Genomic DNA, 15,943 nt, shown 5'->3' on the forward strand with positions numbered 1-15,943 from the left:
ATCACAATTGGCTCCATAGGTTTGGCCCTTCTCGAATCTGTCGGCTTTTATTGCCGTGGATCCGTAGTAAATTCATTAAACCACATAGGCGTTCTCCAAAGATCGATTTTAATAGTCTCTTACTGATTCAAATAAATTTATAGCTGAATGAGAGCTTTGCGGTTTTGGTAGTGGTAGCGTAACTTTCTTCTTGTTGGAGAATGTAACTCGTTCATGTCTTATTGACAAGAAAATGGTATATGTGAGGGAGTTTGGTTCTGATTTTTTTACCTTATTGAATGTGATTGTTTAATAACCCTGTGAAAAACTGCAAAAGCAATGACGCAATTTTCAAACTAAACTGTTTTTCATTCTCCAAAATTTGTTTGGGTTTTATAGTTTCCGCATTGAACTTTGTAATATTTACATTGAAAACTATCAAACACCCATTTTGCTGATGTATTTTGGTAAAAAATCGAGTTTAGTTTTGATTCTGAATTAAAACAATGCAAACGGGGAAAACAACAGCAGAGTGCTTCTCTAGTTGAATTTATTTCTATAAAATTTGGGAAGGTTTAGAAATACTTGTTTAGCCTCTCCAAGAAAGGATATATTTACACGCAAACACTTACAGTACTTACCTATAAAGTTTGAGAACGCGTGAGAGAACCTTATGGAATTAGGCAATTTTCTCGGCGCTCCCAAAAATGGAATTTCGTCGGAGAGAAAGATAAAGTTTTCATCTTCAAATAAATCACAGTTTAGAATCGCTTGTTAAACAAGTGAAGTTTGAAAATTCATCGCGGTACAATGTAACCCCTACTGTGATGGCCTTTAAGTTAGAAACGGTTAAAACTAGAAGGATGGGATGAGTTTTAAAATTGCTTTCTCTTAATACTCTTCCACTTCTACTATTATTTGATACCTATAATTAGTGAATCGTATAACTTTGAGGCATCTGTTCAAATGCCTAGAATAATATTTTCCTGGAAAATATTGAAAAAGCAAGAAAAACATAACTGGTGCATATAGTAAATATGTAGTGTAAAATATTTGTATTTAAAATCTGAAACAATGTACATCGATGCAGTGAAATTTATAAGTATACATTTTGAGATTCCTCTTGAAAAATTGCATAACATATACAAAATGAGACAGTTTTCCTTTAAAAATAAACTTTTGTGTGGCTGCTGATGCTATTTAGAACTTTTAATTTTAAATATTTCTGAATATTCGCCTGGCGAAAGCCAGATTGGCGTTGTTCCCAAGTCACATTAAACTATTGTAGATTTTAAATAGATCAGCTGCGCATCAACATCATTTTTTGCATAAAAATAGTACACACAAATATGTAGAGAAAATTAAGTAAGTAAAATCACTTTTGGTTAATATAAGGAACACAAGAAACACCTTTATTTTGTAATATATCTGTCTTTTTTACCGTATTATCTCTGTGATAGTGATTCAGTTGTATGCCTCAAAATCACGCTCTTCTTTAGTATTAGTTGACCGGTAATCTTCATCAGATTTTGTTAAAGTTTTGCTGACTGCAGAGTTCGGATATTGTTTGTTTTCATATTTATCCTCGTCGTTTTGTTGTTCGCCAGAGGAGATCACAAAAAGTTTCTCGTTTAAATCGTAGAGACCTGTTGCTTTGGAGCAATCGAATTCATACCACCAAACACAGACGAAATGTTCCTGACTAAAAATAGTTCCGTTTGGACAGAGGAAGCTCCATTGACGATCCCCTAAACAAATATGGAAAACTTGACAACGGGCAGATACATCGGCATAATAGCCTGGCAGACGTTGCTCTGAACAATTAAATTGATTGTTTGGAAGTTCAGAAAAGATGGGATAATCGGTTCCAGGCTCTCCCGGAATCGCAGAGTAATCTCCCTCACTTTCAGATCCATCGTGGTCGCCAGTTTTATAGTTCTCTGCGATAGCTGCAAAAGATTTGGATGAGTCAGCTTTTTCGTTTAGTTTAGAGTTGTAAGTGGAAAGATAATCAGCAGGTGATTCAATGGGTTGGGTTTTATAATTTGACTTATTTCCCGTGCTGATTGTTGGATAATTTGTGGAACTTGAGCTTTTTTCAATAGACGAATACTCAGTCAAAACTGGGTTGGCTGAAGACGGCCTAACATCAACTGATAGATACTGGTCTGTACTGGTACCAGATTGATAACTAGGGGAATTTCCTTGCTTCTGATAGGAATTCTCATGTTCCACTGGGTCGGAAATGACATAAACTCGATCGTTTGACTTATCCACAGAACTTGGACCAGTATTGGCATAACTAACATAAGGTGTTTCACCAGGAACAAGCACTGAAGTTGGTTTCGTGTTGTAAGCCTTAGCAGGATATTGATTACTGTCGCTTTGTCCTTGAGTAGTTGAAATTGGACTATGCTCATAAGAAATAGGGCTGGTATATCCCCTTTGTGTTAAATGTGTAGATGTCGCCAATGAGGAATGGGTGGTGGATTCCTCATACCTAGATGTAGTACTGTAATAGGATGATGTTCTCTCTTGGGGAGGAATTTTATATGTTTTAGTTGTGGTTTTGGTTGTAGACTCAGTTGAGTATTTCAACGGCGCCGTGGCCTTAGTCAAAAGAACTGATGGTGACTCGGTTTGAGGATAAGACTTTAATTCTTGTGTGGAATATGGCGATTTGGTCACTGGAGAAATAGACGCAGACTTTGGTTGGTAAGGTTTTGAAGTAGGAACGTAATTTGGAACATTTTGTTTTTTAGTATCTTCGGTATGTGGTAATAGAGACTCGATTTCTCTGTAGAATCCTGGGGCAGAATAACCTGGATTTTTGCTTTCACTGGTGTTAGATTCTTTATTCTTTTTGTAAGGTTCACTTGAGGGTTTTTCTTCCGAGCTAAAAGAAGGAAGACTCGGGGAATTAAATTTCTTCTTATTTTCAGTGTCCGGAGAAGAATCAACTTCCTTGTGGGAGAGGGAGGCAGAAGGAACTGAAACCTTTGGTTCACTTTCGTCCACATGCGACACTTGTGATAGCTTTTTGTCATAAGATTCTTTTGAAGGTTTTTGTTCCTGTGTGCCATGAGAACTACTTGAAACGTAAGATGGGGCATCAAGTTTCTTCTTTTCTTCGTAATCTGACAGAGACTCGGCTTTCTTGTAGGACTGAGGAATAGGATAAACTGTTGTTTTCGATTTTTCTTTCTCTACATTTGAAACATCATGTGGTTTACTCGTTGAAGGTTTATCTCTCACGGTTTTGTATTGTGGTGTGGAATAAAGAGATTTGGGGATATCTTCTTTCTTCTTGTTTTCGGTAGCGGGCGAAGATTTCACATATTTCGATGATGGGGTTTCAGAATAACCTGAATACTTTAACTTGATTTTGTCCACATTATATTCTTTCTTTTCAGTATAAGAATGTTCTTTCTGTGCATAAGATTCACTTACTTCAGCTGCGGAGGATGGTGTTGTAATCTCTGATTTTGTGGGTGTCTTCAAATAAATTTCGGTTGATGGGTAGGCTTTTGTTTCCTTATAGGTAGAAGAAACAGTAGGTTTTGAAATGGATGGTTGGGTCGTCTGGTATTTTAACGTTTCTCCTTTTGAATATGAATTATGTTCTGGATAGCTCGCAGAATCAGATACGTACGCAGATGCATAAATCGTTGATTTTAAAGGGGAAATGTAGACTGGAACGGTTTCTAGCAACTTGACAACAGAGACATTAGAAACTGCAGACTGAGATTGACTTTTGTGGTGTTGATTATCCGTGGGAAGCTTTTTTCCATATTGGTGGAGTTTCGTAAGTTGAGCTTGCTGGACAGGATAGGGTGATTTTGCAGGATTGATATTTTGTTGATACGTTACTGTCGATTTAGGGTTTACGGATATGGTCGGATTTGTCTTTAATGCGGGATTCGCTGCCTTTGTGTTTTGCAGTGATGGAGGAATTGATTTTCCACTCTGGAAGGACGTTTCAGGGAAATTGGAGTAATGGTTAGGTATTTGAAGGGAATTTGGCCCAACACCAAATACTACTATTCCAGGTCTCGGGGCAGCTGGGCGAACAGGCAATTGTCTTTGTGCCGAAGCTGTTGAATAAACGTTCGAGGGAGTGTGATAATTGTTGTGTGGAACGTGTAGTTGTGGTAGTTGTTGAGTTGGCAAATTTTGATTCTGATAGGCTTGAACCGAAGGTATAATCCGACGACCTTTTCCTCTTTTCTACATTTGGTAACAAATTTAGACGCGAATTAATACATATTAATAAACTTAAATATTTGTATTCGGTTTATAATGCAAATTATTTTTGTTACTACTAATTATTTATTTTTGTTCATTGATTTCTAAATAAGTAGGACCTGAAATATAAAACTTACGTGTGAAATGGCGTCTGTGATGTCAAGTATTCCTGAAATTTTAAATATGTATAAATGTAAAAATTGTTTCTTGACTCAATATAAAATACTTCAATAAAAAGTAAAATGGTAGATAAACTTAATCAATGTATTTATGAACTCAATCTCATTTGTGTTCCGTTTGAAAATAAATCATTACTTCAGATTGTTAAACCATTATAGGGCTCTTTGGGATCTGTTTTCTTTTGCCGTTTATCTGGCAACGCAGCATGGCTGTGCACTTTTGTAGCGCGAGAACAAGGAGAAGAAGGAGAATGGGACGAATGGAGGAGATGAGGAAACGTTGGTCCCCTTTTTTTCGTACGCCCTCCTCCCTCCCATTCGTCCAATTCTCCCTCTTCTCCCCGTTCTCGCGCTACAAAAGTGCGCAGCCATGTTGCGTTGCCAGATAAAACGGCAAAAGAAAACAGATCCCAAAGAGCCCTATAATTGTTCAGAAGTATTTTTATTTAGTTGAATAATAACATAATTGGTCTTGAAATCAATCAATCAAAAGATAATTTTTAACACGAATTTTATCATTTTAAATTTCAAATAATGGAAATTGATTGAAAAATATTTGCTATTTTTGTTTACTCATCAGCATTTAAATTAGCAAATATTCTTTAATAATTTATTTACTTAAAATTATAATCACTTATTTTGTACTTTAAAAAGGGTTCTTACCTAAAACCAAGATGGTGAAAACCAAAGGTCTGGCCGCGAACATTTTTACAGATTAGTCGAAGATAGATGATTATATAAATCTAAAAATAATTAAACAATGAATGTTTTACGGTAAAATAATCTGTACATTGACTTGAAAAATAGAAACTAGGCAAACTGAAAAATATCTATCTAAAATCACATTAATTCCTGGAACTTTGAGGAAGCAAATACTATTCGATACCGATGTGGATAAACCAATACTTTAAAATAATAGCTGGAAAACAAAGAGTTGTTTTTTTCTAAAAAATATAAAATTACCTTTAATTCTCTGTTTTGAACTACTCTTATTACACTGTACTGCTTTGAAGGTGTGGAAGTGATATGATTTCCTATCAACAATTTGAGTGACTCTTATACCACGTGAAATGAAAGTTTTCGTTTTAGTTGCGAACATTACGCAATACAAAAACCAAAGGGCTGGACTCCAACAAATTCACATGAATCGATGACTGCCGCAAGGTCCACCTGAAAAAGTTACTTGTTAAGTACAATGACATCCACTTCGTAAAGTATAATTTAGTATCAACTAACTTTTTTGTCCTCAGTGTATCATTCTTTCTTTTTGGGCCTAAACTACGCTGTGTTTAAATTATATTTAGTGACTTTAATTATTTTACGCCTTCCCAATTAAATGACCATAAATCATTTTAAGGAATTTACGAAAGAATTTCTATATCTATTTTGTAGCTTGAAGAGTAAATGTGCACTTCAATTGTTAATACGCAGAAACCTGTTTAGCCTGTTCGGTATAGAATTATTGTTAGAGGTCATAAAAAGAGGGTGTTTTTATGTAAAATATATTTATTCTCTTTAACCCAAGAAGGAAATTTTTTATTTGACGAGAGAAAGTTGACGAAAAGATTCGTGGTTTCAATGTTTTTCACTGATGGCAGGCAGAGAGTTGAATTGGAAAAGCTAGCCTTTCCATAGTTGACAACGCCCAAATAATTATTTTAATGAAAACTTTTGAAAAATTATTTTGGTGTTCAACTCAATTGAAGATTATAAAAATCTGGATAAATTAGCTATCTAAGGTTCTTCTTATTATCTAACTGGCGCAATATTTCATAAAATGCGCCTCATGATTATGTTGTCTTCTATTATCAATTATTAATCGAAGATAAAGACTTATTTCATGCACAAAATTAATTCTATGTGTTTTTATGTCATGTAAAAATTACCAATGTCGCAGGCACTGATGCATAATTCATCCTCGAAATTTAATTTTTTTCTTGGTTTCTGTTTTCTTTGTTGAGTTAGTTTTTGTCTAGTTTCTCGCCGTCTTCTTCAAATTAACATTTTCATTGTCCTCTTCATCTTAGTTGTGATATTTTACAATATATATAAATGCCGTTCCCTACTTGGAGAAATCTGCTAGATTCTCCAATTTAGATTATTCCAAAAGTTATCACAATTGGCTCCATAGGTTTGGCCCTTCTCGAATCTGTCGGCTTTTATTGTCGTGGATCCGTAGTAAATTCATTAAACCACATAGGCGTTCTCCAAAGATCGATTTTAATAGTCTCTTACTGATTCAAATAAATTTATAGCTGAATGAGAGCTTTGCGGTTTTGGTAGTGGTAGCGTAACTTTCTTCTTGTTGGAGAATGTAACTCGTTCATGTCTTATTGACAAGAAAATGGTATATGTGAGGGAGTTTGGTTCTGATTGTTTTACCTTATTGAATGTGATTGTTTAATAACCCTGTGAAAAACTGCAAAAGCAATGACGTAATTTTCAAACTAAACTGTTTTTCATTCTCCAAAATTTGTTTGGGTTTTATAGTTTCCGCATTGAACTTTGTAATATTTACATTGAAAACTATCAAACACCCATTTTGCTGATGTATTTTGGTAAAAAATCGAGTTTAGTTTTGATTCTGAATAAAAACAATGCAAACGGGGAAAACAACAGCAGAGTGCTTCTCTAGTTGAATTTATTTCTATAAAATTTGGGAAGGTTTAGAAATACTTGTTTAGCCTCTTGTAACGGTTGCTTGACCGTTCACTTAGCGACAGCCTCGACACACTCCTTAATAGGTAGTAGCTGGCAACCCGCACGCCAGATGCACGTGATCAACACATATCTGGATCGTCTGGAAACTGACCTCCAGTCTGTGCCCGCAAGGCACAGCCACGTCAGCAACCCACCACTACTTAAGCGGAGCCCACCTGAGACTCCGGGGAGACTATACGATGTACACTGTTACTGTATGTAACATCTAGACCTGTGTCTCGTCAATACAAGCTGTTCTCCCATACTTTGAGTTCGTCCATTTACTCATTGTAACTACCTGTTACATTTGGTGAACGTGCCTGCGCGAAGCTGACATCTTCAACATCTTTCAGCCCGAACCTTCCATCATCTTCGAGACAGCTCTAATCACAGACCAACCGGTCAGGCCTTTGGCTCGACATCGCAGACGCCTTCCTCATTGCGTCTTCAGTCTCCGCAACAACGTGAGTTAAGAACAATCTAGCTGACATCACACCACATTGTTCTGATGCTGTAGCCCTGAATTATACCACACCACTTAGCAAAAAAAAAAACTACCAACTCAAACCATACACCACCTATTACCCATTGATTCATCATAGCCTCAACTATCGACGTTCTTCCTACAACCAAAACCCAACCTATCTAATTTTCCAATAATGGCGGACGCCCTACAAGACCTTATCACGGCACTAAACCGACGTGAAGACATCCAGGCCATCTCATTCTTCGGCGGTAACGCCACAGACCAATACATATCATCATGGCTCTCCGAAGCAGAAGCAGTCGCCACCATCCACAATTGGAATGACGACGTTAAGAAACAAAATTTCGCCTCAAGACTCAAAGGCCCCGCCCTTAAATGGCATTCCCAGCGCACCCGCGCTCACCCGAACGAAGCCTACGCAGCTTGGAAGCAAGCAATCAAGGACCATTTCAAACATCCAGCCGCCAGAGACAAACAAATACAAAAGCTTGAAAATCTAACTCAGAAACCAAACCAGCCTGTTAGAATGTTTATCGACAAGATCAACAGCACGTACAACGCTATCTACGAAGACACGGGTAACAACAATTTATCAATAAAAAACGATCTACTCGTTAAGATCCTCCTACGAGGAATACTAAAACCAATAAAAACTCTTATGGTTTTAAACCAAATGCTACCGGAAGTCACCACTTGGGATGACGCGCAAAGAGCGGCATTACGATGTGAAATTACTCTGTACAAAACGCAGACAAGCAATGGAGTACTAGAACTACCTACCTTCACCAGTTCTAATATTGATGCACTATCAGCTACGACCCTACAACAACAACAACAAATCAAGGAATTACAATCAAAACTTAACAAAATAAATTTTGTTGGAGAAGTACAAGAACCAACTGATGACACCATACATAACACGGTACCCAACCGACGCGGACGACCCCCGAATTCTCAATTTAAATTTTAAAACCATGCAATTCTCCTTGCGTAGTATTACTTAGTAGATCCCCTCTAAAATGATCAAACTTATCTTTTAACTAAACCATCCTTAATTTTTAGTCTTTTTTTGAGCACTTAAAGCTACTAATTCAAATATATTAATTAATAAGTCTGCTTCCCTCTCCTATTAAAAACCCCTTTTTGAAGTCAAGAAGAAAACATACATTACAATGGCGTTCTATCTTAACCCTTTTCAACGTATCCCTTATGAAAGAAACTGATAGTGAAGCTACAAAATTCTCGAGTGTTGACCCAACGTGTGGCGAAACTCTCATTATCGTGTAAACTCCGACCAGGCACACTCAAGACATATTTTACCCTTAGAGAAGATTTTGTGCTTCTACCTAAGGCAAATCTGGAAAATAGTGCATTGCCAATAAGTATCGTTTCTCAAAAGAAGAAGTGGGATATTTAGGACATATCGTATCCTAAGGAGGAATCGAAGTTATTTAATCCGTAACCAACTACAGAAGATATTTACAAATTCACCAACAAGACCCATGGTTCCCAGCTTACAAAAAGCAAAGTACCATGGACACGGGGAACTGAGGAGCAGACGTGCTACGATGGCTACTGCCGTCACCTTAGGAAAACCAGGGCGCCCATGAGGAATCTGTTATTGATTCATGAGGAATCTGTTATTGATTCATGAGAACATTCTGTTGCGTATGCCTCTATAAACACATGACCAAGTAAACTAGAACTGAGTGGACCCCTACTCAGCAACTAGATATATTTTGCAAGGAAATCTACATGGACGGCATGGCGCAAAGAAAGGAACTTGTCGACAGTGAGCAAGACAGTAGTCCCGGTGAAACTACATAAGAGATACTTCTGTTTGTTGTCCAAGCATGTACGCATATTGCAAACTGTTAATTTATGCTGAACAAACGCCATAACAAACGTGCACAGCCCTACTGCCATCCATACCGATTGACACACATTTTGTTGACGGTTGGAAATATTTAGCAGCAGGGGCCCCGTTTTAAAACGCCTACTTGAAAATGGATGTATCTTGATGGATATAGAGTATGCGACACACTGTGTTCGCTATTCAAAAAAAAAATGTATCGGCCTAATCTTCAAAACAAAAGTTCACTGGCAAATAACACTGAACTAAGACGATTTGACTGACAACATTATCAACTATCGAGATACACATTTTTTCAAACTTCAGTAATGACAGAAACGAGCTAAACCAAGCCATTTAAGCAGTTACATGCCACCACCCACTATAAGACCACCGGATTATAATACTTCTGATGTATGTGTACAACTAACCCTATTATCACGGGACGGAACGTGATACAATTAATGGGGTGAACAACTAAATTACGTAGAGTCAACGTCCACAAAACTTTACATTCCAGTACAAGAATTTAACCTTTCTTTCTTCTCAAGGCTTTACGGCCTTAGAGCAAAAAATAATGAAGGCCTCTTGTGAGGATTGTTAGTGATTGCCAACTAAACTTGTCCTCATAAAACCATGGTATGAGACAATTTATTAGCAAAAACAAAAAAAAATACGCGATTGCACAAGCAAAACTGAACCACTATTACAATCGTTTACTGAAGAATTACTCTTCGAGTAACACGACGCCGTGCTTCTTAAAGTCTACATGTGCAGATCGGAAAATGAACTTGAGGTAAACGCTCATAGTAATTGAAAATTTTCCGATCCCAAATTATTGATGTATCAAATTGACGAAGACTACGAAATGTTGCAGTACACTGAAATCTCCTCAACCAAAGGAACCTTATTGTAAACCGAATCTCACTAATAGATGCAAAATTAACAAAGGAGTTAAACGAACGATCCATTCAAAAGATATATCAGAAAGTGAAACTGGACTTGAAAAAACTTTCTAAAATCCCCGAGGCTACAACAGTAAAGAAGCCTACGAAAAGGAAATCGTCTGTTCAAAGAATTCAAAATACGGATTCGTCTTTTTCAAATAAGGGAGGAATGAGAGTAGACTTCTCCGCTATTAACAAATTCGCATACTAACTTCGGTAAAGGTTAATAGGGTTTTCATTAAAAGAAATTAACATTATTCTTTAACTAACACGAAATATTCATTTCCTTCAAATAAGGGAGGAATGTAACGGTTGCTTGACCGTTCACTTAGCGACAGCCTCGACACACTCCTTAATAGGTAGTAGCTGGCAACCCGCACGCCAGATGCACGTGATCAACACATATCTGGATCGTCTGGAAACTGACCTCCAGTCTGTGCCCGCAAGGCACAGCCACGTCAGCAACCCACCACTACTTAAGCGGAGCCCACCTGAGACTCCGGGGAGACTATACGATGTACACTGTTACTGTATGTAACATCTAGACCTGTGTCTCGTCAATACAAGCTGTTCTCCCATACTTTGAGTTCGTCCATTTACTCATTGTAACTACCTGTTACACTCTCCAAGAAAGGATATATTTACACGCAAACACTTACAGTACTTACCTATAAAGTTTTAGAACGCGTGAGAGAACCTTATGGAATTAGGCAATTTTCTCGGCGCTCCCAAAAATGGAATTTCGTCGGAGAGAAAGATAAAGTTTTCATCTTCAAATAAATCACAGTTTAGAATCGCTTGTTAAACAAGTGAAGTTTGAAAATTAATCGCGGTACAATGTAACCCCTACTGTGATGGCCTTTAAGTTAGAAACGGTCAAAACTAGAAAGATGGGATGAGTTTTAAAATTGCTTTCTCTTATAACTCTTCCACTTCTACTATTATTTGATGCCTATAATTAGTAAATCGTATAACTTTAAGGCATCTGTTCAAATGCCTAGAATAATATTTTCCTGGAAAATATTGAAAAAGCAAGATAAACACAACTGGTGCATATAGTAAATATGTAGTGTAAAATATTTGTATTTAAAATCTGAAACAATGTACATCGATGCAGTGAAATTTATAAGTATACATTTTGAGATGAAAAATTGCATAATATATACAAAATGAGACAGTTTTCCTTTAAAAATAAACTTTTGTGTGGCTGCTGATGCTATTTAGAACTTTTGATTTAAAATATTTCTGAATATTCGCCTGGCGAAAGCCAGATTGGCGTTGTTCCCAAGTCACATTAAAATATTGTAGATTTTAAATAGATCAGCTGCGCATCAACATCATTTTTTGCATAAAAATAGTACACACAAATATGTAGAGAAAATTAAGTAAGTAAAATCACTTTTGGTTAACATAAGGAACACAAGAAACACCTTTATTTTGTAATATATCTGTCTTTTTTACCGTATTATTTCTGTGATAGTGATTCAGTTGTATGCCTCAAAATCACGCTCTTCTTTAGTATTAGTTGACCGGTAATCTTCATCAGATTTTGTTAAAGTTTTGCTGACTGCAGAGTTCGGATATTGTTTGTTTTCATATTTATCCTCGTCGTTTTGTTGTTCGCCAGAGGAGATCACAAAAAGTTTCTCGTTTAAATCGTAGAGACCTGTTGCTTTGGAGCAATCGAATTCATACCACCAAACACAGACGAAATGTTCCTGACTAAAAATAGTTCCGTTTGGACAGAGGAAGCTCCATTGACGATCCCCTAAACAAATATGGAAAACTTGACAACGGGCAGATACATCGGCATAATAGCCTGGCAGACGTTGCTCTGAACAATTAAATTGATTGTTTGGAAGTTCAGAAAAGATGGGATAATCGGTTCCAGGCTCTCCCGGAATCGCAGAGTAATCTCCCTCACTTTCAGATCCATCGTGGTCGCCAGTTTTATAGTTCTCTGCGATAGCTGCAAAAGATTTGGATGAGTCAGCTTTTTCGTTTAGTTTAGAGTTGTAAGTGGAAAGATAATCAGCAGGTGATTCAATGGGTTGGGTTTTATAATTTGACTTATTTCCCGTGCTGATTGTTGGATAATTTGTGGAACTTGAGCTTTTTTCAATAGACGAATACTCAGTCAAAACTGGGTTGGCTGAAGACGGCCTAACATCAACTGATAGATACTGGTCTGTACTGGTACCAGATTGATAACTAGGGGAATTTCCTTGCTTCTGATAGGAATTCTCATGTTCCACTGGGTCGGAAATGACATAAACTCGATCGTTTGACTTATCCACAGAACTTGGACCAGTATTGGCATAACTAACATAAGGTGTTTCACCAGGAACAAGCACTGAAGTTGGTTTCGTGTTGTAAGCCTTAGCAGGATATTGATTACTGTTGCTTTGTCCTTGAGTAGTTGAAATTGGACTCTGCTCATAAGAAGTAGGGCTGGTGTATCCCCTTTGTGTTAAATGTGTAGATGTCGCCAATGAGGAATGGGTGGTGGATTCCTCATACCTAGATGTAGTACTGTAATAGGATGATGTTCTCTCTTGGGGAGGAATTTTATATGTTTTAGTTGTGGTTTTAGTTGTAGACTCAGTTGAGTATTTCAACGGCGCCGTGGCCTTAGTCAAAAGAACTGATGGTGACTCGGTTTGAGGATAAGACTTTAATTCTTGTGTGGAATATGGCGATTTGGTCACTGGAGAAATAGACGCAGACTTTGGTTGGTAAGGTTTTGAAGTAGGAACGTAATTTGGAACATTTTGTTTTTTAGTATCTTCGGTATGTGGTAATAGAGACTCGATTTCTCTGTAGAATCCTGGGGCAGAATAACCTGGATTTTTGCTTTCACTGGTGTTAGATTCTTTATTCTTTTTGTAAGGTTCACTTGAGGGTTTTTCTTCCGAGCTAAAAGAAGGAAGACTCGGGGAATTAAATTTCTTCTTATTTTCAGTGTCCGGAGAAGAATCAACTTCCTTGTGGGAGAGGGAGGCAGAAGGAACTGAAACCTTTGGTTCACTTTCGTCCACATGCGACACTTGTGATAGCTTTTTGTCATAAGATTCTTTTGAAGGTTTTTGTTCCTGTGTGCCATGAGAACTACTTGAAACGTAAGATGGGGCATCAAGTTTCTTCTTTTCTTCGTAATCTGACAGAGACTCGGCTTTCTTGTAGGACTGAGGAATAGGATAAACTGTTGTTTTCGATTTTTCTTTCTCTACATTTAAAACATCATGTGGTTTACTCGTTGAAGGTTTATCACTCACGGTTTTGTATTGTGGTGTGGAATAAAGAGATTTGGGGATATCTTCTTTCTTCTTGTTTTCGGTAGCGGGCGAAGATTTCACATATTTCGATGATGGGGTTTCAGAATAACCTGAATACTTTAACTTGATTTTGTCCACATTATATTCTTTCTTTTCAGTATAAGAATGTTCTTTCTGTGCATAAGATTCACTTACTTCAGCTGCGGAGGATGGTGTTGTAATCTCTGATTTTGTGGGTGTCTTCAAATAAATTTCGGTTGATGGGTAGGCTTTTGTTTCCTTATAGGTAGAAGAAACAGTAGGTTTTGAAATGGATGGTTGGGTCGTCTGGTATTTTAACGTTTCTCCTTTTGAATATGAATTATGTTCTGGATAGCTCGCAGAATCAGATACGTACGCAGATGCATAAATCGTTGATTTTAAAGGGGAAATGTAGACTGGAACGGTTTCTGGCAACTTGACAACAGAGACATTAGAAACTGCAGACTGAGATTGACTTTTGTGGTGTTGATTATCCGTGGGAAGCTTTTTTCCATATTGGTGGGGTTTCGTAAGTTGAGCTTGCTGGACAGGATAGGGTGATTTTGCAGGATCGATATTTTGTTGATACGTTACTGTCGATTTAGGGTTTACGGATATGGTCGGATTTGTCTTTAATGCGGGATTCGCTGCCTTTGTGTTTTGCATTGATGGAGGAATTGATTTTCCACTCTGGAAGGACGTTTCAGGGAAATTGGAGTAATGGTTAGGTATTTGAAGGGAATTTGGCCCAACACCAAATACTACTATTCCAGGTCTCGGGGCAGCTGGGCGAACAGGCAATTGTCTTTGTGCCGAAGCTGTTGAATAAACGTTCGAGGGAGTGTGATAATTGTTGTGTGGAACGTGTAGTTGTGGTAGTTGTTGAGTTGGCAAATTTTGATTCTGATAGGCTTGAACCGAAGGTATAATCCGACGACCTTTTCCTCTTTTCTACATTTGGTAACAAATTTAGACGCGAATTAATACATATTAATAAACTTAAATATTTTTATTCGGTTTAAAATGCAAATTATTTTTGTTACTACTAATTATTTATTTTTGTTCATTGATTTCTAAATAAGTAGGACCTGAAATATAAAACTTACGTGTGAAATGGCGTCTGTGATGTCAAGTATTCCTGAAATTTTAAATATGTATAAATGTAAAAATTGTTTCTTGACTCAATATAAAATACTTCAATAAAAAGTAAAATGGTAGATAAACTTAATCAATGTATTTATGAACTCAATCTCATTTGTGTTCCGTTTGAAAATAAATCATTACTTCAGATTGGTAAACCATTATAGGGCTCTTTGGGATCTGTTTTCTTTTGCCGTTTATCTGGCAACACAGCATGGCTGTGCACTTTTGTAGCGCGAGAACGAGGAGAAGAAGGAGAATGGGACGAATGGGGGAGATGAGGAAACGTTGGTCCCCTTTTTTTCGTACGCCCTCCTCCCTCCCATTCGCCCCATTCTCCCTCTTCTCCCCGTTCTCGCGCTACAAAAGTGCACAGCCATGTTGCGTTGCCAGATAAAACGGCAAAAGAAAACAGATCCCAAAGAGCCCTATAATTGTTCAGAATTATTTTTATTTAGTTGAATAATAACATAATTGGTCTTGAAATCAATCAATCAAAAGATAATTTTTAACACGAATTTTATCATTTTAAATTTCAAATAATGGAAATTGATTGAAAAATATTTGCTATTTTTGTTTACTCATCAGCATTTAAATTAGCAAATATTCTTTAATAATTTATTTACTTAAAATTATAATCACTTATTTCGTACTTTAAAAAGGGTTCTTACCTAAAACCAAGATGGTGAAAACCAAAGGTCTGGCCGCGAACATTTTTACAGATTAGTCGAAGATAGATGATTATATAAATCTAAAAATAATTAAACAATGAATGTTTTACGGTAAAATAATCTGTACATTGACTTGAAAAATAGAAACTAGGCAAACTGAAAAATATCTATCTAAAATCACATTAATTCCTGGAACTTTGAGGAAGCAAATACTATTCGATACCGATGTGGATAAACCAATACTTTAAAATAATAGCTGGAAAACAAAGAGTTGTTTTTTTCTAAAAAATATAAAATTACCTTTAATTCTCTGTTTTGAACTACTCTTATTACACTGTACTGCTTTGAAGGTGTGGAAGTGATATGATTTCCTATCAACAATTTGAGTGACTCTTATACCACGTGAAATGAAAGTTTTCGTTTTAGTTGCGAACATTACGCAATACA

The 15,943-nt window shown here is 36.8% G+C and overlaps 2 protein-coding genes across 2 annotated transcripts; both read right to left on the reverse strand.

The window, feature by feature from the left end:
• Nucleotides 1-1,017: 1,017 nt before the first annotated feature.
• On the reverse strand, nucleotides 1,018-5,423 carry LOC124199738 (adhesive plaque matrix protein-like). Its single transcript, XM_046595671.1, has 4 exons — nucleotides 5,367-5,423; nucleotides 5,067-5,146; nucleotides 4,362-4,393; nucleotides 1,018-4,206 (listed from the first exon to the last, which is right to left on the reverse strand). Exons 2-4 carry the CDS (start codon nucleotides 5,107-5,109, stop codon nucleotides 1,444-1,446), a joined length of 2,838 nt encoding a protein of 945 aa, XP_046451627.1. The 5' UTR covers nucleotides 5,110-5,146; nucleotides 5,367-5,423; the 3' UTR covers nucleotides 1,018-1,443.
• Nucleotides 5,424-11,566: 6,143 nt separating this feature from the next.
• On the reverse strand, nucleotides 11,567-15,865 carry LOC124199725 (adhesive plaque matrix protein-like). Its single transcript, XM_046595649.1, has 4 exons — nucleotides 15,797-15,865; nucleotides 15,497-15,576; nucleotides 14,792-14,823; nucleotides 11,567-14,636 (listed from the first exon to the last, which is right to left on the reverse strand). Exons 2-4 carry the CDS (start codon nucleotides 15,537-15,539, stop codon nucleotides 11,874-11,876), a joined length of 2,838 nt encoding a protein of 945 aa, XP_046451605.1. The 5' UTR covers nucleotides 15,540-15,576; nucleotides 15,797-15,865; the 3' UTR covers nucleotides 11,567-11,873.
• Nucleotides 15,866-15,943: the final 78 nt, after the last annotated feature.

The sequence above is a fragment of the Daphnia pulex genome, chromosome 8 (genome assembly GCF_021134715.1).
Source record: "Daphnia pulex isolate KAP4 chromosome 8, ASM2113471v1".
NCBI classification, from domain to species: Eukaryota; Metazoa; Arthropoda; class Branchiopoda; order Diplostraca; family Daphniidae; genus Daphnia; species Daphnia pulex.